Source organism: Neomonachus schauinslandi, chromosome 9, assembly GCF_002201575.2.
Source record: "Neomonachus schauinslandi chromosome 9, ASM220157v2, whole genome shotgun sequence".
NCBI lineage: Eukaryota > Metazoa > Chordata > Mammalia > Carnivora > Phocidae > Neomonachus > Neomonachus schauinslandi.
The window spans coordinates 25,144,550-25,166,623 of NC_058411.1; the positions used below are offsets into that span (position 1 = coordinate 25,144,550).

At 52.4% G+C, this 22,074-nt stretch overlaps 1 protein-coding gene across 3 annotated transcripts in view; it reads right to left on the minus strand.

Annotated features, from left to right (window-relative positions):
- The window catches only part of ESRRB (estrogen related receptor beta), a 105,136-nt gene that overhangs the window by 49,840 nt on the left and 33,222 nt on the right, over positions 1-22,074 (minus strand). Inside the window, exons 1-2 of one of the 3 annotated variants that reach the window (XM_021679586.1) lie at positions 4,151-4,179; positions 2,458-2,867 (exon numbers count right to left, since the gene is read on the minus strand). In XM_021679586.1, the coding sequence (XP_021535261.1) occupies positions 2,458-2,854 (397 nt within the window). In that variant the 5' untranslated portion in view covers positions 2,855-2,867; positions 4,151-4,179. Of the gene's footprint in view, positions 1-2,457; positions 2,868-4,150; positions 4,180-22,074 lie in introns of those variants that run through there. The other 2 variants (XM_044918150.1, XM_021679584.1) reach the window with 2 other exon arrangements.

Genomic DNA, 22,074 nt, shown 5'->3' on the forward strand with positions numbered 1-22,074 from the left:
TTTTCAAAAACTGGTCTCGAAGAATCTAAAATAATGGCAACCTTACCAAGACCACCTCCTGATGGGGGAAGAAAACATTGCTTTCTCCGTAACTTAATTTGGTTTAAACATCTCCTGTTTATTTGTCAGATATCCAATGATACTGACTGGCTATGAGCCCAGAGGTTTTCAACCCTGGTGGAGGCAGGAGACTTAGAATGACCACACAGTGCTTTTCAAATACAGAGATTCCGGGGCCTGCTCCCAGACTCAGGGGTATGAAGCTGGCAGGAACCGGGATGTGTTCATTCACCAGGCTGGAGGCTAGCATAGTGCCTGATGTGAACACACTCAGTAAGTATTTGCTGAAAGCACTGTGTGTCATGGCTCCTTCTGGGGAAGGTACAAGGAATCCCAGAGTTTGGAGTTTTAGGAAAATGTACTTTTTACTGCTTTACTCTTTTGTACTGGCTGAATTTTTACCATTTTTTTTTTTGAGGGTTCATTTAAAAAATATTAGCTGTAACTAAAATAGCTAAAATAATTTAAACCCTAAGTCAAAATAATTACACCGTTTTACTTAAATGTATGTCATTACAAAAGCCAGCTCGGTAAGATAAATTATGTGTCTATTGTCTTAGTAATATGTCCTAGGTGGTATTGTGAAAGTGAAAATAATACTTGGAAGCATTTATTTAGCACTTACAAGGTGCCAGGCAATATTCAAAGTGCTTTATACATACTAATTCACTTACTCTTCTTTTAACAGCTCTATGTGAGGAAGGAATGACAGCATCTCACCTTACTGAGGACAGAAGCCCAGGGAGAAACTGAGGCAGCATGCCCCGGGGCATTCAGCTATAAGGTAACGGATGGAGCGGTCTGACCCAGGGACCCAGGTGGATAGTCACTACACCACAACATCTCAACTAATAGGTAGAACTGGAAACATGGCCAATCCTAAGGCCCTCAACTGATTTAATAAATACATCATCACAAGAAATTTAAACAAATATTTGTTGAATGAATAAACTGCAAGTCATCCCAGGAAAGCTCAACCTGACTCTTTCAAAAGTGAAATGGGGAACGGGGGAGAGAGGACACCCTCAGGACAGCCAGGCAGGGCCAGAGCCAGGACAGGTGCCCCCTGGGTTTTGTCCAGTCTGGTTACGAATTCTGTCCCAGGAAAACTGCATCAGCTCGTCTCAGATACGTGCAGCAGGAAGGCTTTTGTCTATCCAGTGACAGCACCTAGAACAAGGGCTGGAGCTTAGTAGATGCTCAACAGAAACTTAACTGAATGAATGGCACAAGTGCTCTACCCATGGCCTGCTGCATTGAGTCTTGCCTACCCAGCGCCAGGCTGTTCCTCTGGGCTGGCCCCTGTGCCGTGAACTTGATACAGTTCTGTGAAGGTGGACCCACCACTATCCCCCATTTCCCTTGGGGTGATTTTACAAAGGGCACCCACCAGGGCTCCTGCACACCTTCCTAGGACTAAATCACTCACGTACCCCCAGAGAGGCAGCCACCCTCATGGCCATGGGAACAGGATTCAGCGGATACGCAGATGCACTGGAAAAAGCCCTTGAAGACAGGCCACGTTGGGATCAGACAGGGTGAGTGGGTTTCCCTTGCTCTGTTGGCCTCTTGCCCAATTAAGAAAATTGTGTTTCACTTGTGTAATTTAAAAAGATCAAAACAGGGGCCCCTGGGAGGCTCCGTCAGTTAAGCGATGGCCTCTCGATTTCTGCTCAGGTCGTGATCTCAGGCATGATCATGAGATCGAGCCCCACGTCGGGCTCTGTGCTCAGTGGGGGAATGGGCTTGAGATTCTCCCTCTCCCTCCGCCCTTCCACACACACACCCCAAAAAAAGAAAACGATCAAAACGCAACGAGGGGGCGCCTAAGTGGCTCAGTTGGTTAAGCGACTGCCTTCGGCTCAGGTCATGATCCTGGAGTCCCGGGATCGAGTCCCACATCGGGCTCGATCCTGGAGTCCCGGGATCAAGTCCCACATCGGGCTCCCTGCTCAGCAAGGAGTCTGCTTCTCCCTCTGACCCTCCTTTCTCTCATGCTCTCTGTCTCTCAAATAAATAAAATCTTAAAAAAAAAAACAAAAAAACGCAACGAGGAACAACCCTTTCTATTGCAAGGCGTCTGCAACTGCAGGGCAAAGAACACATGTTTCTCCCCCCAAATCAAATTTTAGGGACATGCTCTTGAGAGTGCTCCCCCTACCAGCGAGGGGCACACGCGTGCGGATGCATCTGCGTGGATTTTCTTGGGGTTTTCTGGGGCGCCACGTGGGCGTGTCTGCCGTTCCTACGACAGTCCTGGAGTTTATTATATAGAGTCTCGCCCGGAATCCCGAAGGAGAAACCCCAAGAACCGCTGCCGTCGCGGTGCCCGGCCCCGACCTGGCAACTGGCGGGCACGGCCCGGTTTCCCGCCGCCCCCGCCCTGCCCGCACGCACCTTGGATGGTCCTCTTGAAGAAGGCCTTGCAGGCCTCGCAGGAGGCCACGCCGTAGTGGTAGCCAGAGGCAACGTCGCCACACACGAGGCACAGGCGCTTGGGGATGGCGTTGAGCATGTACTCGCACTTGATGGCCGAGTCCTCCATGAGGCCGCCCGCACAGTCCTCGTAGCTCTTGCGGCACGGGGTGCCCCCCAGCGCGGCGCCCGCGAACATGGGCGGCGAGTCCAGACCGTTGGCGTGGGCGCCCAGGGCCAGGCCGAAGCCACCGCTGGCGTCGGACGAGCCGCTGGGGCTGTGGTGGCTGAGGGCGTCGATGCCCGAGGAGGGGCTGGACGGCTCCGTCTTGATGAAGGAGCCGCAGCTGGAGCCCAGGTGCCGGTCGTCCGCGGACATTCTGTTCAGCAGCCTGCGGACACAGAGCGCGGGCAGGTCAGCTCCGCCGAGGGTGCGGTGGGTGTGACACCCGCCCCGGGAATTAGCTCTGGGCTCCGGGCACCAAGTGGGCGGGGTGGCTGGGAGGGGCTCGATGCTAAGGCGTTGGCGAGATAAAATGCTGGCCCAGAAGGTCAACTGGCCAGGACGCCGCACAGCCCAGAGCAAGTTTCTGGCATCACCCCCCAGAACCTTCTGAGTCCTCAAAGAAAAAAAAAAGAAAAAACCATGTTTGATCAATAAACTTCAGATTAGGCACCCCAGCTCTCTGCACATTGCTGGCAGGAGGGTGGCAGAAAGTGGTAACAATTCAGACAGAAGAGTTGGCCGACCTTCCTGCACGACAAGACCACATGGTGGCTCCAGGTAAAGTCTGGGTGTGCCGGGCCCCGGACCGGATAACCCATCTCACCCAGGCCCACTGGGGCTTCTGGTAAGCCCAAGCTTGGAGCTTTCCCCATGGGCCACCATTACCGAGACTGGGCCTCGAGATGACAAGCAAGGCACCTGGCCAGGACAAGAGGCAGGGCTGGTGACAAAAGGCTGCCCCCTGGGGTTTGCCTCTGGCCCAGGGCACATTTGGAAGGTGGCTCTAGGCCCCCTCCCTCCTGTCCCTTCCTTGTCCTCAGCAGGCTGGCTTCCCAGTCCCACCTGGCCCCAGACACTGTGTCTCCGTGAGGCAGCACGAGGGGGCCTTCCAACCCCAGCTCTGTGCATCCCCGGCGACTTCTTAACCCTGTATTTCAAGTTCTCGGCGTCCCTGCCTCAACCCCAGAGTCAAGGGAGCATTACCAACATGACCAGATCACTGTGAAGGGTCAAATGTTTCCCAAAATGAAAGTCCCTCCTCCCATGCCAGGTGGGTGAGAAGGCAGGCAAGGTGTGACTCTCCCATAGGGTCCCAGGACAAGGGGAGGAGCCTCTCTCCAAAGGGGCAAGAAAAGCGCACGGCAGGGTGATGAAGGCGGACGTCTAGGGAAACCCAGCCCCGGCCCACTCAAGACCTCTGGGGCCAGCCAGGATCTGGAATCAGGAGGCTGGGTCGGGGTCCACGGGTCCCTGACCTGGCCTGGCTGTGTGGAGGTACGGAGGAGCCCAGGGCTTATGTCCACGGAGCAAGTGAAAGGAAAGAGAGAAAGTTCCTGGAGAACGAAAAGGGCTGACTGGTCAGCGGTACAGCTTAGCGGAAAGATGGCTAGAGCTGGGAGGGAGGGTCTCAGTGCTGGAGGGTCCATTGGTTAATAGCCACGGTCCTACCTCCAATAATGCTCAGAGGGAGCCCCTGTTTCCTGAGCAGTCCATGGAGGAAGGGACTGGTCACCACCCAGGGAAGAGGCTGCTTTGCCGCCTCCACAAAGCCCACCCCTACCCCAGCAAATGCAATCTCATAATGGGGAGGGGCCTTTGCCATCCCTGGTGCCACTAATGATTTCATGGTTAGTCCACCTCCCGAGGGGCTGTCCCATCCATCTACATTTGAACACGTCCAGAGACAGGGAACTCATTGCCCCACAGGCGGTTCTAATCAGAACCTGGGATCTGCAGATGCAAAGATAAAAGATTACATATCAGGCTCCTACTCCCAAGTTTATCTACTGGAATGTAGCGTTTGAAGATAGAGGCTCTCAGGTGTCTTCTGTTCCAAACCAAATGTTCCCAAGTCCTCTGAGACCCCTCTCCTGCAAGCCCCATGTTTCCCTTACATCGGCAGAGGGAGCCCCAGTCGAGGGTCTCCTCTGGGTCCTTTTACAGCTCTGGCTGGTGCCCTGTCATCCTCCTGGGTTCCACATGGCCACCTGCCTCCCCTCCATCCACCAGCAGGTCCCTGGTATGTCCGCAGGCAGTGCCATCAGCCTGGCGGGGCATAATCCGGACAGAAAATCTGCCTGAGTGGGCACAAGTGCACTTCTGCGTGACCTCCCCACAGCATCCCTACACAGGGCAGGCAGGGAGAGCCGACCAGGGGCCCTTCTATCTGGAATCCCCCGCTGCTCATTGCTTTAGGCTCTGCAGGTCACAGGAACACCCCAGGCCCACTGTGACAAGCCCTGCTGGGGAGACAGCTCTCAGACCCCAGCCCTCCATCCCCACACCTCCACCAACTCGCGATTTCGGGAGAAACACCTGATATAAGCAGTGATTCTGGCAACTACGGCAGTTCCCCCACCCCCTTCTCTGTGGTTTTAGTTACCCGTGGGATCATCAGGTCAGTAGTAGCCTAACACTAGATCACAATGCCTATGTCATTCACCTCACCTGGCCTCCTCACATAGGCCTTTTATCATCTCATGTTCAGAGACTCCAGGGCTGAAGGAAGCAAACTTGATCCTGGCCTCTGAGTTGCATGGAAATCCAGCCACTAATTTATTGCCTGCATCCCAGCTGTGTGTGTGTGGCGGGGCGGGGGGAGGGGGGGGCTGCTGAGGATTTCATTCCTGCAGCTTTCTCTTTCCCATGACCATTATTTTGCCACCCCACCCCCACCACCGAATGTCTTTTCTAGGGCGAGTCAACACCTATTTCAGGCACCTACTATGTGCCAAGTGCTGGCCAGAGAATGGGACGGGTTATAACAAGCACAGCCCATGATCTCAAGAAGCTCGTTCTCAAACACAAGTGTGCAGAGCACCAGAAAGTGTGTGCAGAACACCAGAAAGGGCCAGGGGGTCTTCTAGGCTCACAGGGGCTCCCCAGCCGTGCCCCACTGGTCTTGCTGCATTCATTCACTGGCTCATTCATTTGCATCTGCAGACTGAATGAAGACCTTCCTCCAGGGGGCACAGCTTCTTTTCCGTGTTTGAGAGTTCCCTCCAGACTCTTCTGCCTGTTTTTTCAAGCTCAGGAGCTGCCTGTCTGCCCCTCTGCTCCGGAGGCTGGGCTAGACTAGTTAGCGGCCATCCATCAGAGGCAGTCACATGTTGGACGCCTTCTTTTGTACCATCTTGTTGCGTGCTCATGACCTGTCTGACATTATTATTCCCACTTTACAGAAGAGAAGAGCTGGAGCTTAAAGCTTGTCCCAGGTCATGAGAGACAGGAGAAGCTGGGATCCAAACCAGTCCCATCTGACTGCAGATCCAAGCCCCTAGTTCTGCAGTGCTCTGCCTCCCGCAGTATCAGGCCTCCGGAAGAGCTACCTCCAGCAGAGGCCTCAAGCTTGCAGCCCTCCAAAGCCCTGGACCTTCCTCACTGTCATTTCTTCACCTGCAGTGTGAGAGCTGAGAACTCCCTGGGGGCACAGAGACCCTCTGGGCTGCCTGGTCCTTGATGCACCAGGCAAGGGACAAAAAGTTGCTAGAGATGCCAGACCCTCCAGGAAAATCCTGTCTCCATCTGTCCTGACCTCTGGCACATCATTCATTCATTCTAAAGCAAAACGTAAAGGAAGGACGGGGAAAGAAGTCCAGGAAGTGGGCAGAGGAGAACTGGCCAGAGGAGCTGAAGAAAATAAAGAGAGCATGTGTCTTGGAAATGCAATGAGGAGGGAGTGGTGGCAGGTGACAGGTGGTTACAAGGTCAGGGGAAGTCAGATGTGGCAAGTGTCCACTGCAGTGAGCAATCAGGTGGCTAGTGACAAGGCATGGTGGGGATGGAGGAGACAGTTCTTTGAAGAAGTTCAGCTGCAAAGGGCAGAGAAGGCTGTGACGGTGGGGTTCCTCCTGGTACACCTTCAGGCAGGACCATCCACTTGAACTTGGGGATTATGGAGGCAGAGAAGGAATGTTTGGTTATTATTGTCGGTAACTGTTGGTTTCTTTGATGAGGATGGCGTGTGTTAAGAATGGAGGGAATTTGGGGCCCTTGGCTGGCTCAGTTGGTAGAGCATGCAACTCTTGATCTTGGGGTTGTAAGTTCGAGCCCCACGCTAGGTGTAGAGGTTACTTAAAAATAAAATTTTAAAAAGGAAGAATGGAAGGAATTTAAGGCATTTAAAAATTATGGAATCCACACTTTGCAGTAGGCCCTGGGTGATCCTGATCCTACCTACTGACTAGGTATAATTACCCATCGCCCCCCCACTTCTCTCCCCAAAGTAGAAAATGAATTATATGGTGACTACGTTCAATGCTAATGGTAAAGACCAAATCAAGGTGGAGAGACTGAAGGTATAAAAGGTAAAAAATGTCAACTTTTCCCAAATTCTAGTCCAACCTTCACCAGAGTTTGCTGAGGTGCTTGTTGAACGGTTGGTGGCCTGGGCCTGACCCCACCTCCGTCATAACCTGAACCTGCATCTCTGCAAGTGGGGCCCAGGAGTCTGCATTTTCTGGCGGCTTTGCTTTAGCAACCCAGGTGTGACTCTTAGGGGCATCATGTTTGTGTAGCATGGGAATGACGCAGCCAGAGGGTTGACGGGAATCTGGAATGCAGGAAGAGAAATGAGCTGAAGCAATAAGAGGGAGGGAGGTGCGTGGGTGGCAGAGGGGAGGGCTGAGACCCCTCACCTCCCCACCCCTTCCACTCAGTCCATGAAGCCAGAGGCACAGGGAGTGAAGGCTGAGGGCAGAAAGTCCAAGCAAAGGAAGGAAGCTTGCAATAGAAGCTGTGGAGGGAGGAGAGAGCAGAAATCGGGGCATACGGGCTTACCAGGCCGCTGCGGAATGTCTTCATTCCGCAGGGCCAGCAACGCAGAGGAGCCCTGTGTCCTCCAGCAGCTTAGATCTGGGTTCCTCAACCTCGGCCCTACTAACATTTGGGGCAAGGTAGTTTTCACTGTGGGGCCATCCTGTGCACTGCAGGATGTTTCGGAGCATCCCTGGCCCCCACCCACTAGAGGCCAGTAGCAGCCCCCTCCCTGCCCCAGAGAGGACAACCCAAACCTCCAGACAGGGCTGGGAAAATCCCCCCCAGATGAGAATCACTGACAGAGATGGAAGAGGGAAGAGGGAGAACAGGGGGGTCCAGGAGCAGAGGGTTGGGCCAATGAACGGTGCAGGTCTCGGACAGAGGGGGGTCATAGCAGAAAGGGTAGAAGTGGGAGGAAATGGGGGGGGGACGGGCCAGGAGCATGTTGGTTTCTGGGGGCGTAGGCTGAGGTAGAGCAAAGGAAGGAGCGAGAAAGCTGGGGGATTGGAGATGGGGTCAGGGAAGATGTCAGAGGTGAAGCCTGGATGCCGAGGCCCTGGAGGATGTGGCCACGGGGTGGGTGCCCAGATGGCGTGCAGGGAGGGCACAGCCTCAGGATGAGGGGAGGTGGCTGACACTTCACTCTGGGGAGGAGGGAGTCACATCGAGTCCATCATCTGTGGTTGGCTGGGACCCAGTTCCCAACCGGGTCGATGACTATTGACTTCATGGGAGGGGACAGAGGCCCCAACTAAGCAGGCTTCGAAAGAGCAGTGGCCAGTTGTCGAAGGCCCTCGAGGCATCACTGCCCCTGTGATCCATGGGTAACAGAAGCACAGCCAGAGACGCCCTCAATTTCACCACCATCTGATTAGGCCTGGCCTCCCTCCCGCCCCAGCCAGCTCTCCGCCTCTGGCCCTCTTAGCACTCAGTGTGGCACCCTGTGCCCCAGAGTGGCCTGGCCTCCAGGGGTGCCTGAGCTCACCTCGGGGTGGGGGGGGGTGGGGCTCTGCTGGACAACGAAGTGGGTTGAAGGTTTTCCTCATACCCAGACCAACAGAATCTTGGAGATTCTGAATGAAACCCAAACTGTTGAGCTATTTTGCCAGCCACAGATCTGTAGAGGAGGAGAAATTCCAGTGTCCCGGCAAGAGACAACTGTAATCTTTTAAGCTGGACTCCCAGGGATCTGGCCCCCTCACGATGGCCTGCTGGTGGGCAGGCAGCTGGAGGGAAGCTTCTGGAGGAACAGAAGCTCTCGGAGGCAAGGGGTCTGGACGGGCCTTGCTGGGCTCAGGTCTGGCCTGCTTTCCTCTGTGGGATAGAGCCCACCCCACCACACATAACAAGCCAGTGGCATGCCAGAGGGGCTGTCCTCCCAGCCCTCCCTTGGCTCTGTGCTGAGGCCACCCGTGGAAGAGCAAGAACAGCAGCTCTGTCACTTAAGGGTTATAAGCCTGCACTCTGACAGCAGATGAGCCGGTTCTGCCGCATACTAGCTGTTGACTTTGAGGTCACTCTCTCAGCCTCAGAGTGCCCATCTGTAAAATGGGCTCAGTCACAGCACCTCCTTCACAGGGCTGTTCTGCGTGAGCATAAACGATTAGAGGCAAAACGTGTAGCCCAAGCTGGTGCCGAGCAGGCACTCCGTGGACGTTGGTTGCTGTTGTCATTCTCCCAGGAAACCCCTTCCAGAAAATTCAGCCTCTGGCCACCTGTGGTTCAACCCAGCAAAGTTCTTCCCTCAACCACGTCCCCATATATAGACCGGAGGACGATTCCATAAGGAACTTGCCATTTACCAGGAGGGAAATTGGTTGGTTAGGCAAATTAAGAGGATAAATAAGCCTGAAACGGGAATCCACTATACAGAAGAAAAATGGTTTCTGAACACTTGAGAGACTCTTATGTACATTTCCATAATTAATTCGTTAACCAGGGGCCACCCGACCTATTCATTATAACAGACCCTCAGACCCTCCAGCAAGGCTTTATTTGTCATGAACCAGGCCCTCAAGGAACCTGAAAGTAGCACAGCTAAACTTCCTTTAAAATTTTTAAAGACTGCAGGGGCGCCTGGGTGGCTCAGTCGTTGGGCGTCTCTGCCTTCGGCTCAGGCCCTGATCTCACAGCCTGCGTCGGGCTCCCTGCTCGGCGGGATGCCTGCTTCTCCCTCTCCCACTCCCCCTGCTTGTGTTCCCTCTCTCGCTGTGTCTCTCTGTCAAATAAATAAATAAATAAAAATCATTGGAAAAAAACTAAATAAATAAAAATTTTAAAGAATGCAGAGGAGCCTTTAACAGAGGGACAGGATGGGGAGGACCGCATGGCTGAATGTGAATAACCATCCCAGCTTCCTGTTGGGATATGGACTCGTGGGCACTTAGTACATGGGACGAAGGGAGAGAAGGAGGGAGGGAGGAAGGAAAGAAGGAAGGAAGGAAGGAAGAAAGGAAAGAAAGAAAGAAGGAAGGAAGGAAGGAGGAAAAGAAGGAAGGAAAGAAGGAAGGAAGGGTGAGGTGGCTAATGGTGAGAAGTATTAGGAACCAAGGACTCTAATTAATCCAATTCTGTACATGCAAGATCCAATAATTATATATATATGTAATTACATATGTTTTTATATTATATATATTTATATTTTATAATTACATATGTTTTTTCTTAAACTTCCTTTATTTCTTAAATTCAAATTGATTTCCCCCCTGAGTAGTCTGAATCACCTCTTTTAATAAATGGTGATTTTATCGCTCCTGTGCGACTGAAATCTGGCATATGTGTATCTCTCCACAACAGACCCGTTTTCCTGGACAGCCACACTAGCACAGTGGGGGTCCGTGGACTGAAAGTTCCCAGAGATTCTGCTGCCCACCCCGGTGACCTGCAGATGAGGAACTGAAGGCCTGAGAAGCGGGGACTCGCTCAAAGTTACTAACCAGAGAGCCAGGCTGGCTGGGGGGCTGCTCGGGGTCGAAAGACACAGTGGCCCGCCTGCCACCCTCCCTCCACCACCACACTACCGCTCTGGTGGCGTCTGGATTTTATCTGGATTTTAACTCCCCAGGAATACTTGGCTAACACCCCGCGGGGCCCCCTCCGGGACCCAGGACCGCAAGACGACCCAAGAGCAAACTGGCTTCAGCGAGAGCCTGCCTCCCCCCGAGTGCTGAAGCTATGGCAAAAATCTGTAATTAAGCATCTTGTCTTGGAAAGATTAGTCAAAACCGGGCTGGTCCCGGACAACTGATTGAAATCTCGTTCCACACAAATTACGGCGTGGAAAATAATGACGGGTAATTAGTGCCTTTCAATCGGAGCTTTTTATCCACGTTTTTCCAGGCTGCATCCATCATAATGAGAAGAGAGATGCTCTGCTGAAGCAGGGGGGAGGCAAGTGGACGTGGAGCCGCTGTCCTGGGGCAGCTAGGAGGGTCTGTCCACTGGCCGAGCTCCAGCCCACAGTGGACAGCGGCTCATAGTGCGGCTCTGAGCAAATTAGACGCAGGGGCCCCTCTGGAGGGACCGATTCCAAACATCAGCCTTCACCGCAGTCCTCTCAGTGGAGTGGCCCCCCAAGCAGGACCCAGAGGTGGCTCCTACTTGGGCCCTCTTAGCCAATGCTGGGCTCTGAACACCACAAAAGGGAGTGTCTGGAGGAAGGAGACCATCACGAATTCAGAGTATGCTCCCAACCACACCACAAGCATCCTTCCTTTCATTAGCTACTGGAGATCTGACATCTGTGAACTTATCTGAACTCTTCTTGAATCTGGTTGTATTTTCACCCTCCGTCAAGCCACGATGTGGTATAAACCTCCCACCTCCTATAACTGAACACATCTGGCAATTTCCAGATGCCACTTAAGCCTCACAGTAGCCACGGTGCTGGGCCATGGAGCTTAGTGGTTGGAGCTGGGTTGCCTGAGTTTGAATTCCAGCTCGGTCCCTTCCGAGGTATCGAACCCTTCTGTGCCTCAGTTTCTTCATCTAAAAAATGGGGATGATAATTATCGTATTCATGTCATAGGGCAGTCTCGAGGATTAGCAAGTTAATACGGAAAAGAGCTTAGAACAGTGCCTGGCGGGCTCCTGGGTGGCTCAGTAGGTTATGCGTCTGCCTTCAGCTCAGGTCATGATCCCAGAGTCCCAGGATCGGGTCCCATATAGGGCTCCCTGCTCAGCGGAGAGTCTGCTTCTCCCTCTGTCCCTCACCCCACTCTCATGCTCTCTCTCTCACTCTTTCTCTCTCAAATAAATAAATAAAAATCTTTAAAAAAAAAGAACAGTGCCGGGCGCCTGGGTGGCTCAGTTGGTTAAGCGACTGCCTTCGGCTCAGGTCATGATCCTGGAGTCCCGGGATCGAGTCCCGCATCGGGCTCCTTGCTCGGCGAGGAGTCTGCTTCTCCCTCTGACCCTCCCCACCTCATGCTTTCTCTCTCTCTCAAATAAATAAATAAATAAAATCTAAAAAACAAAAACAAAAACAAAAAAAACCAGTGCCTGGCATACAGTACATGCTCAATAAACAATTGCTAGCCGAAGTTACAGCACCCCTTTTTTGGTAATGAGATGGCTTCCACTCCGAGTCCCTTAAACATTCAATCTCACCACAAGCAAGACTGCTTACTCTCTCCTCCTCCCAGCATTCATCCATCTGGGCACCTGCCTATCCACCACTTAATCGTGCATTTGCATGCTTCTCTGTGTGTGGGAACTTCTGCCCAGAAAGTCCCTTTTCAGGCAAAGGGGCTCCGTATTCAGGCACTACCAGAACCAGCTATCTGAACTAACTGGCTTCTTTCCTGGGAGCTGACACCTCACTCCCACATTCTCCATCTCTTACTGGCATGAACGTGAGCGAGCGTGCGCACACGCGGAGCTCCCACATTCTTACAGACCTCTACCCCGCTGGCCCAGCTGATTGACCCAGGGGGTGTGCACCTGACCCGAGCTGGGCCGAGTCTCTCCCATGAGATGTGTGCCGTCCGAGCCGCCTCTGAAGGGACAGAAGCAGTGCGAGATGGACAGCTCGAGAGTGAGCAAGGTCACACTTTGCACCAAAGTGCAGCGAGGGAGCAGAAAATCGAAGCGGGCAGCCGAGAAGGGTGCTGGCTAGGGGCAGAGTCCTGGGAGTCCTCTTCGCTGTTGGTAGCTGCTCAAAAACCCAGCAGCACCTCTGCCCAGGTGAGGGAGCACAGTCTGATTCCCTGACACAATGGCTCACACCTGGGGCATTCTGATACTTAACCAAAAGAGCAATTCACATACCATCTCATCCATTCACCTACTCCTTCGCTGTCACTCCATTACTACTCCTCGGAGATCTACTGGCTGCCAGCCACTATCCTAGCCCTGGGGATGGATTAGTGCCCAAGGTGGACAGGTTCCTGCCCTCAACGAGTGACAATACCATACTTCATTGACCTTGAGCTACACCATCTTTTCATATTTCAACGTCTTGCAATCAGAATGCATCTTGAATCGATGGCATGCTATAGTTTAATTTGATTAGTGGTTCCAAGAATAATGGTGCCTTTAACAATAGATGATGACATGGATTCAATGGAATATGATAAATAAGCGTAGCTGAGACTGCTATGAGTTCACCAAAAGCAATTTCATTTCTTCCTAGACGTCAGAGAGACTACATTTCCCAGCCTCCTTTTCGGTGAGCTGCGGCCATCGACTAAGTCCTGGCGAATGGCATGTGGGCAAAATGATGTTAGCCACTTCCCCAACTGGCCCATCAAAATCTCCCATGGTACTCCCCGCCCTGCACCCCCTGCTCTGTCGTCCCCCATCAGTGGCCACACAGGATCCAGGCAGAGGGCCCAGGAGGGGGTCCCAGGACCCCGGGGGATGGCGGAGCCACAAACTGGAAGGAGCCAGGGCCCATGAATAACCTCATGAAATGCTTGCTACCTGTCAAATGCCCTCCCCAAAACGTCACATGCGTAAGCTGGAAACTTCTGCTGTGTTAAGCCACTGAAACACTGGGGTTGTACATAATAATAGCTAGTGTTAGCGACCCTAACTAATACAGTAAGGAAACAACCAAAATAGTACACATTCAGGTAGTGATCGGGCAGGGGAAGGGGACAGATGGTAGGATGAGGGCAGTGCCAGGTCGGGCGGCCAAAGAAGGCTTCTCAGAGGAGGTGACATTTAAGCAGAGCCTGCAGAAAGAGAGGGAGGGAGGCACTCGGGGAAAGTGCTGTGTGGGAGGCGGCGGCGGTGGGGGAGGCAGGCAGGGCCCTCTTCCAGCCAGACACATTCGGAGCAGGCCAGGACCTCAAAGGGCCTCTGATTTGTCCCTGGCTGCCTGCCTTCACTAAAGACCCCAGGGATGAGGAGATCCCTAGTTCAGGAGGCAGCTATCTCATCCTCCCACCACTCGGGAGTGTATTTAAAAAAAAAGTTATTTGTCAAGAGCCAAAACATTTCTTCTCTCTGGCTTCTTCTTCCAGTTATAGTTCATGCAACTCTCTCAGGACCTACAGAACAAGTCTGACCCCCTCTTCCATACGACCGCCCTCTGGATTGTTGACGGTGGCTTCCTGCTCCCTGGGAAGCCCTGTCCTTATGAGGCTCAGCCTCCCCTAGTCCTGGAATCACTCCTGCTCACTTTGTCCTCCTTGGAGAGTAATTCCTCTGCTCTGTTTACTCCTCACAAAGAGGAACATCAGAACGGAGCCCAGCCTTCCAGGTACATTCTGATAGGCACAGAGCAGAGCAGTACTGACACCCTTCTCATCTTAGACACTATAGCTCTGTTGATGCAGCCTAGGACTGAATGAACATGCAAGGTGCGTGGCTCACACTGCTGACCTCCCCTCTGCTCCTTGTGCAATCACACACCTGGGTCTGGTTTGTGCGTACCGTTGCTGGGCCTAAGTCCCACTTCCCCACGTGTGTTCCGGCGGGGCAGTGTGCCGACCCAGTGAGGGGGACAACGCTTCCTTCCACCACCTGGCCAAGGCAGTGGGCCTTCCCATGTGGCCTTGTGCACAGCGGGGATGACACAGGAGACTTGGGGCTCCCCGCACCCTTTCCTCTTCCAGACTCAATTTTTCAGTCTCTGTGCTAAGGAGCAGATGACAAAGAAACGTCTTAACTCAGCTGGACAGGCGGGGGCCTGGCACTGAAGCCAACTGGGAACCTGCTTCTGACCTCTGTAATGCGGACGACAGTGCGCACCTGCCAAGGGCTTACTCCGTGCTGGGCATGGGACCGCATGCATTACGCCCCTTGCAACAACCTATTGAGGTAGGTACTATCGTTTTCCCCATTTTGCAGAGGGGCTGACTATCTTGGCAGGGGTCACAGGGCCAGAAAGTGCTGGAGTGAGTTACAAAGCAAAAGGGAGTAAGTCACAATACTCCTCTGCTCAAAACAGCCAGGGCTTCCCATCCCACTGCCAGGAAAGCAGGAGTCCTCACCCCAGCAGCTCAGAAGGCCCCCAGGGTCCGACCCCACTACCAAAGATGCTGTCCCCTGCCCGCTCTGCCCTGTGCCCACTCTGGGCCAGCCACACTGGCCTCCTGGCTGTCTCTTGACAACACCACTGTGCTCCCACCGCATGGCCTCTGACCCTTGTTCTTCCTTTCCTGCTGTTCCCTCTGTCTAGAACGCTCCAGGCACAAGGCTCCATAAACACTGGTTGAGTGAACAAATGAACGAGGTCTGAGAGTTGGGTGGGGTAGGAGTCCCCAAGCCCAGCACCCTCTCAGGGTGGGACAGTCCTGGGCCTGAGCCACAGGACAGGAATCCAGCTAGTGCTGTGAGAGCAGAGCCCAGACAGCCAGGTCCAACAATCCCCAGTGAAAGGAGCTAAAGGGTCAACCTTGCCCTCAGTGCCCATCGAACTCTGCTAATCCTGGTTTAAAGGCTTTACGAATGATGTATGGATTTTTCTTACTTTGTGTGTGTTTTTTTTAAGTACCCAAAATCATGTGATGTGTTTAGAAGGAACAGCTAACATCTCAGACCCACTAATTGAGAAATCTGGTTTCAAAATATTAAAATATATATATATATATATATCAATGTCAGGGGTGCCTGGGTGGCTCAGTCGTTAAGTGTCTGCCTTCGGCTCAGGTCATGATCCCACGGTCCTGGGATCGAGTCCCGAGTTGGGCTCCCTGCCTGGCGGGGAGTCTACTTCTCCCTCTCCCTCCCCACCGCTTGTGTTCCCTCTCTCGCTGTGTCTCTCTCTGTCAAATAAATAAATAAAATCTTTAAAACAAAACAAAAATCAATGTCATGTATGAAAACCTGTAAGAAGGAGGGTTGGGAAAAGCTTGCCTTGACTTCAGAGCCAGAACCCTGATTCTGTACGAGAGCGAAGGGTTCACGGCCACACCCCAACCTCATACAGTAAGTGCTCAATAAACACAAGCTACTGCTATGATTCCTCCGCTCTTCTGGGTACGGGTCCTTCCAGGCCCAGCAAGCGGTGGGGGGGAGGGGTGTCTGACAACGTGGGTCTCAGGCTTCTCTTCTAGGAACTGGATATATAAGAAGAAAATGAGGAAAGGGGAAAGCAGAGGCGGGGGTGGTCACTCGCAGGCTCCTTAGCCCTCCCCTCATCTGAGCAGGTGGGGGTCCGGGGTGGACTCACCAGGCTTGCCCTTGGAACCCCTGTCACTTATCACACAGGACTTCTCCAGATGGGGCAGTTTGACTATTGATCTGATAAATAAACAGCCTGCTGGCTCGATCAAAATGTTATTTTGCATTTCAATCACTGCTCACTAATGCAACCTTCATCCCCCCAAGATGCTGCCGGCAATGACACGAGCCCTGCCACTGGCTTGAGAGGTGGAGCGCCCCCCGCCAGCACCAGACGGGATTGGTGGGGCTCTCGGTCAGGCCTGGGGAACACAGCTGCTCTTGGGGAGGGGAGGGGGGAGGAGGAGAAGAAAGGTCCTCGTGAGTGGAGATTGGAGGGGCAGGGTCTGCTGGCAGGCGGGCTGGACCAGGACACAGCTAGCCTAGCCAGCTTCCCCGGCGCCCCGCGCCGCCACCCCCCCCCCATCCTTTACCCCCCCCCCCCCCCCCCGACCCCCGGACCTCTGACTCAGGCCTCGGCGCCCCCACTGTTTTAATGAATGCATTACACTTGTCTGCACTTCAGCTGCCACACTGGTTAACTGTGTCCAACAAAACTACTCTCTTCTCTTGGGTTGTTGTAAAGACTCAGTGAGAAAACAGACATGGAAGCCCCTTGGAGAAAAACACAAAAGGACAGTAATGCTGCTGTATGATTTAGTGGAATTCAAACACTGAATTTCCTTTCTAGCTAAGCACTTACAACATGCAAAGCGGTTTGCACACAGAAGCTTATTGAATCCTCACAGTAGCTCTGGAGTTTTAGTCCCATTTTACAGATGGGAAAATCCATCGAGGCACACAGATGTTGAGGCACACGGCTTCTATGTCCCGCTGAAGGGTCGTGCCTTGATCTCTAATCCATCCCCACACACATGTCTGGGAATTCAGCCACTCCGGGCACCCCCACCCCTACAAAGATCAAGGCCGGCCACCAGGACCAGCAGGTGAATACAGCCTGCTCCAGAAGACACTTGGCTGTTCAGAAATCTGAACACCTGGCCGTGACTGGGTGACGGGGGACAGGCGGGAGAGATGTCACTTAGAAGCAGCAGAATTACCAGGGCCACGTCATCTGTGTGCAGAGCTGGGCATGGGGGGCTGTGAGCCTTGAATGTAGAAAGTTCAAAGTGGATGGGATGGGAACGCCCCATATCAAAGGAATGGCAGCTACAAGCCCGGGGGGTGCCCCTTTGGAAAGGACTACCCACCCCTCCAACCTCTGTGTGCCTTGGTGGAATTAAGGGTAAATTTTGGTTTTTTGGCCTAGGTGCCAAAATTGCTTTCTATTTTTTTTTTTCCTTATCTCTCTCTCTCTCTCTCTCTCACACACACACACACACACACACACACACACAAATATGCCTCTCAAGGGTAGAATTGCATTTTTATAGTTTACATTTCTGGGTTTGTTTTTGTTTTTGTTTTTAAATAAACAGCACAAGGGTCTTCTGAGTTCTTACTATGTCTGGTAGAAAAAATCCAGTGACTAACTGGTCTGGCTTCTGCCCCAGCTCTGAGGCTGTGTGTCCCTGAGACAGTTACTTGCCTTCTCTGGGCTCAGTCATTCTATTTCCCTTCCAGGGAAATGGAGACAGCTTTAGCCATCTGCCAGAGAGGCCTGAGGACATATGATACAGTGGGTGACACAGGGACCCTGTGGAAGAAAGCTGGACTAACTGGTCCTGAGATTTACCTGGGAAGCAGGACGCCAGTCATGAGCTTTTGGCTCATGCTGGTTTCACAGGTAACTCAAGGGTTAAAAATGAAATCACCTAAAGAAAAAAAGAAATGCACATTACAAAATGAAACACTGCCTATAATACAATGGCCTGAGATCAATATGACATGTAAAGACTGGGAATCCATAACTCTCCAGTCCCCCGCCCTGATGCGTCTGCCAAGCCAAATGCCAGTCCTCCGGCCCCCAAAGACAGAACCCCTCCAGCCCAGGATCCCAAGAGCAGGGCTTCTCCACGCACACCCGCTGACAGCTGCCTGCCCAGCCACTGGCCCGCTCAGCCAGGCTACACTGGGAGGAGCATCAAATATTGGCCCTCCCAAGTCCACGTTCAAGTCTCTCCTCTGCCCCTTCCTTCCTCCATGACCTTCAGCAGGTTCCTGATGACCTTCTGAGCCTCAGTTTCTGCATCTCGAAAGCAGGGAAAACCCATCTTTGCTGCCTCATGGAGTTATGATAAGGATCAAATTAAGATATTACTTTCAAAACCTTTGCAAAGTGTCAGCCTCCTGCAAAGTTGTCACACCCTGTGGCATTTCACAACTGGCTCCTGGAGAGGAAGTGACCAAGGTCTTCTGGACAATCAGTCCCACCAGGTGCCCACCCACTAATGAAACTGAAACTGAAACCCAGCTGACGAGGACTTTACTCGTCTACCCAGTTAACCTTCATCAGGCCCCTGGCAGTAAGTATTCTCACCCCTCCTGTAAGGGCAGGTTTCCATGTTAAATGTTGCTTCATGGGTCGGGGTCAGAGGCGATGATCCCAGGCCCCTCGGACTCCTGAGTTCTGAGCTTGACCTCCACATGTCACGGCCTCTCAACATCAGGATTCCAAATGGAAACAGAAAGTTTAAAAATACAAAGGCAGAATATCTGACCAGCATGCGTCCAAACTGTCAAGGTCACGAAAACTAAGGAAGGTCTGACACACGGTCACAGACCAGGGGAGATTAAAGACACAGGACAACCAAATGCAGTGCAAATGCAAATGCAGAGGACTGTGGGCTGGATCCTGGAAGAGAGAGAGGGCATCAGTGGGAAAGGGACTCAAATCTGGATAAAATACAGAGTGTAGTTAACGGGCACGTAGCAATGTCAGTCTCTTCATTGGGACAGATGCACCAGGGTAATGTAAGCAATGAGCGAGCAGCAAAACCACAGGAGTACGCAGAGGAACTCGCTGCACCAGCTCTGGGAGTTTTCTGTAAATGCCAAATTAGTCTAATAAGAAGTTTTTAAAAATTGATAAAAACTGTAAAAGCGCCAACTCTGCCTCTTGAAGAGAAGGTGAAAGGCCATGCATGCCGACCTGTTTTCAGGAGGCATCTACCTCCCGACCCCGGCTCCCTGCTTCACGGCCAAAAGCCTCTGAACAAGCCTGGCTCTTCCTTAGCTCTGCTCCTCCACGCACGCAAGTCCACCGCCTGGAACACCTTGTCCTCTCTCCAGTCAGAGGTCACAGTGTGGCCTTGTGGGCCGAGAGCCACACAAATGATCAAACACTGAACCAGTTACCTCATTCCTACCGATTTAGACTCCGATCGTTCATCAGATGCAAAAAGTCACATGCCTGAAATGTGACCTGTAGTATTTACTTCCAACACACACACACACACACACACACACGTGCACACACGTGCACACACATACAAACCCCACTGGAAACAGCTTCAATATTGGTAAATAATGCCACATCCACTGGGCTAAATTGCAGAGCTGTTGATACAAGAGGAATTGGAAGACAGTGGCAGAACATGTTGAGAATAAAATCCAGGCCCAACTCTGGTCTGCGAAGCCCCCCTTGAGCTAGCCCTGGCTCCCTTCCAACTCCACCTTCCACTCTTCTCCCCTCGTTCCAGCCCCATGGACCTCCTTCTCTTCCCCAAATACTCCAAGGGCATTACTACCTCAGGGCCTTTGTACAAGCTACCCATGTAGGCAATATAAAAAGGGTATACATGGAAAATAATGTGCAAAAATGAAAAGGGAGAAGTGCTATTTGGGAAAATTAGCTCAACTTTTTTTTAACCTTTCTCAAATTATTGAATATTGTAACATGGTGTGAAACTGTATGAAGAGGATAGACACTCTTTGATGTCATTCATACTCATTTCAATGTCTACTTCTCCCACTCTCTTGCTGTGCGATTTCAGGTGAGCCACTTAGCGTCTCTGAGCTTCAGCAGTTTCATCTGTAAAACTGTTATCACATTCCCTTATTCAGAGGGCTGGTATGAGGATTAAAGAGAAAAGGAGAAGAAAGTGTTCAGCACAGTACTTGGCACACAGGGGCCCTCCATAAAGGTCCCTTCCTCGAACTGGTCTATTCAGTTTTGTTTTTTATGATTTGTTTTTGTTTTGGACTGAACCCACATGTCAACCCTCTACGACTTTCCAGAGTCAGGGACTCCCTTCTGAAACCCTGCTCAACGTAGGACACAGTTATAAACACTAGGCTTGCTGCTTGTTGGGCTTCCCCCCTTAGATCCTAGAAGGCAGGACCCTCGCCTTGCTCACATCTGGATCCCACAATACCTGGCTTAGGGCTGGGTCTAGAGGGGGCTCTCAGTGATGCTGAATACATGAATGAATGATTCACAGACCGGGGATGAGCAAGGGAGCTTAGACGTAGAGTTTTCACAGAATTTTAGGGTGGGAAGGGATCAGAAGGCTCATTTCAGTTCAATCCCCTTTTTATAGATGAAAAACCTCAGGCTCAGAGAGGGTAAGGAACGCGCCCCAGGTCACTCAGCCAGACAAGGTCAGGTGCTTGGCTCCCAGCCCACCAAGCCATGCCACTGCAACTCTGAGCAGAAGCCCTGAAAGGGGCTGAGCCCTGGACCCCAGCAGTCAGCCCTGGTCCTCTCTGGGGTAAAATACAGGCTGGGGGAGGAGAGGGTTACAGAGTATCTCCTTCCAGTCAGTGATTGTGCTAATCAATCAACTCAATTAAATCTAGAATGGTTAAAAAAAAAAAGTAATAAAAACAGCAGCAGAATGTAATGATTAATAATCAAGTAAAATTGGATTATTTCTGTGCTGAGTGGTTGGGGTGGGTAGGGAAGTGAGAAAGTTCACAGGAGTGAGGAAAAAGTGAAACAGCAAGCTCAGCAACCTGGGGATACTGGGGGCCTGGGGAAGGATCCGGAGGGGCAGAATTCCAGGGCCTGATACGAAAATCCACCGTCAAACACGGAGCTACGTCCAGGCACTAAGTGCAACACACATACTGACTTGCTTCCTGTTCGCAGCAACCCTAAGAGGTTAGAACCGCGACGATCCCATTTTACAGATGGGGAAACTGAGGGGCAAAGGCATTTTGGTCACACAGCTGGGGTAGAGCCAGGATTTATTTGGACTCCTGTTGTCTAACACCCTGAAGGATGAGCGATATGCTTCCCGGGATGGGCATGACAGGGGCTTTATGTGCCTGGGGATGAAGCACATTTACCTCATATATATTTTTTTTTTTTTTTAATTTTTTTCAGTAATCTCTGCCCCATACATGGGGCTCCAACTCATGACCTTGAGATCAAGAGTCACATGCTCTAGCGACTAAGCCAGGCAGGCGCCCGCCCCCCCTCATTTGCCTCATATAAAAAGTAGTTGCTACTTGTTTATTTGATTTCCTTTACCACACATTTACTGAGTGGAACACAACAGGGATTCTGCCCCTAAGCTCGGAAGCTCATGGCAGACACAAACAAGTGAACGATGGCAATAACGTGTTCACAAGTGTGATGACAGAGTCACACACTCACATTCAGGGAACTCTTGAAGCAGAGAGAAGGGGTGTCTAGCTCTCTTTAAGGGAGGAGGGTCCGGGAAGGCTTCCTGGGGGAGGCGCCATCTAGGCGGTTTTGAAGGACAAGTGAGGTGTTAGCCAGGCCAGTAGGGGAGCAGGTGTGGAATGGCTTCCCAGGCAGCACAGGGCCAGCACGTCCAAGTCACAGAGGTGGGAAGCTGCAGTACATATCCAGGGAAGAACACCTGGGGAGTCAGGGACAGAGGTGTGTGGCACGGGGCGGGGCCAGGGAGGCCGCAGGTGAGGGCAGAGCAGGAGATCCGGATGGAGAGGTGGGCAGGGGCCAGTTCCAGTCCTGGGTGCTACCTGAAGGGGTTTGGGCGCTGGAACGTCTGCGGGGCTGGCTCGCAGCAATCCTGGAGCGTCTGCGGGGCTCGCCGCATCACACCCCACGCCCTGCAGTGCTGGTCTGCGCCCCCCCCCCCCCCCCCCCCCCCCCCCCCCCCCCCCCCCACCCC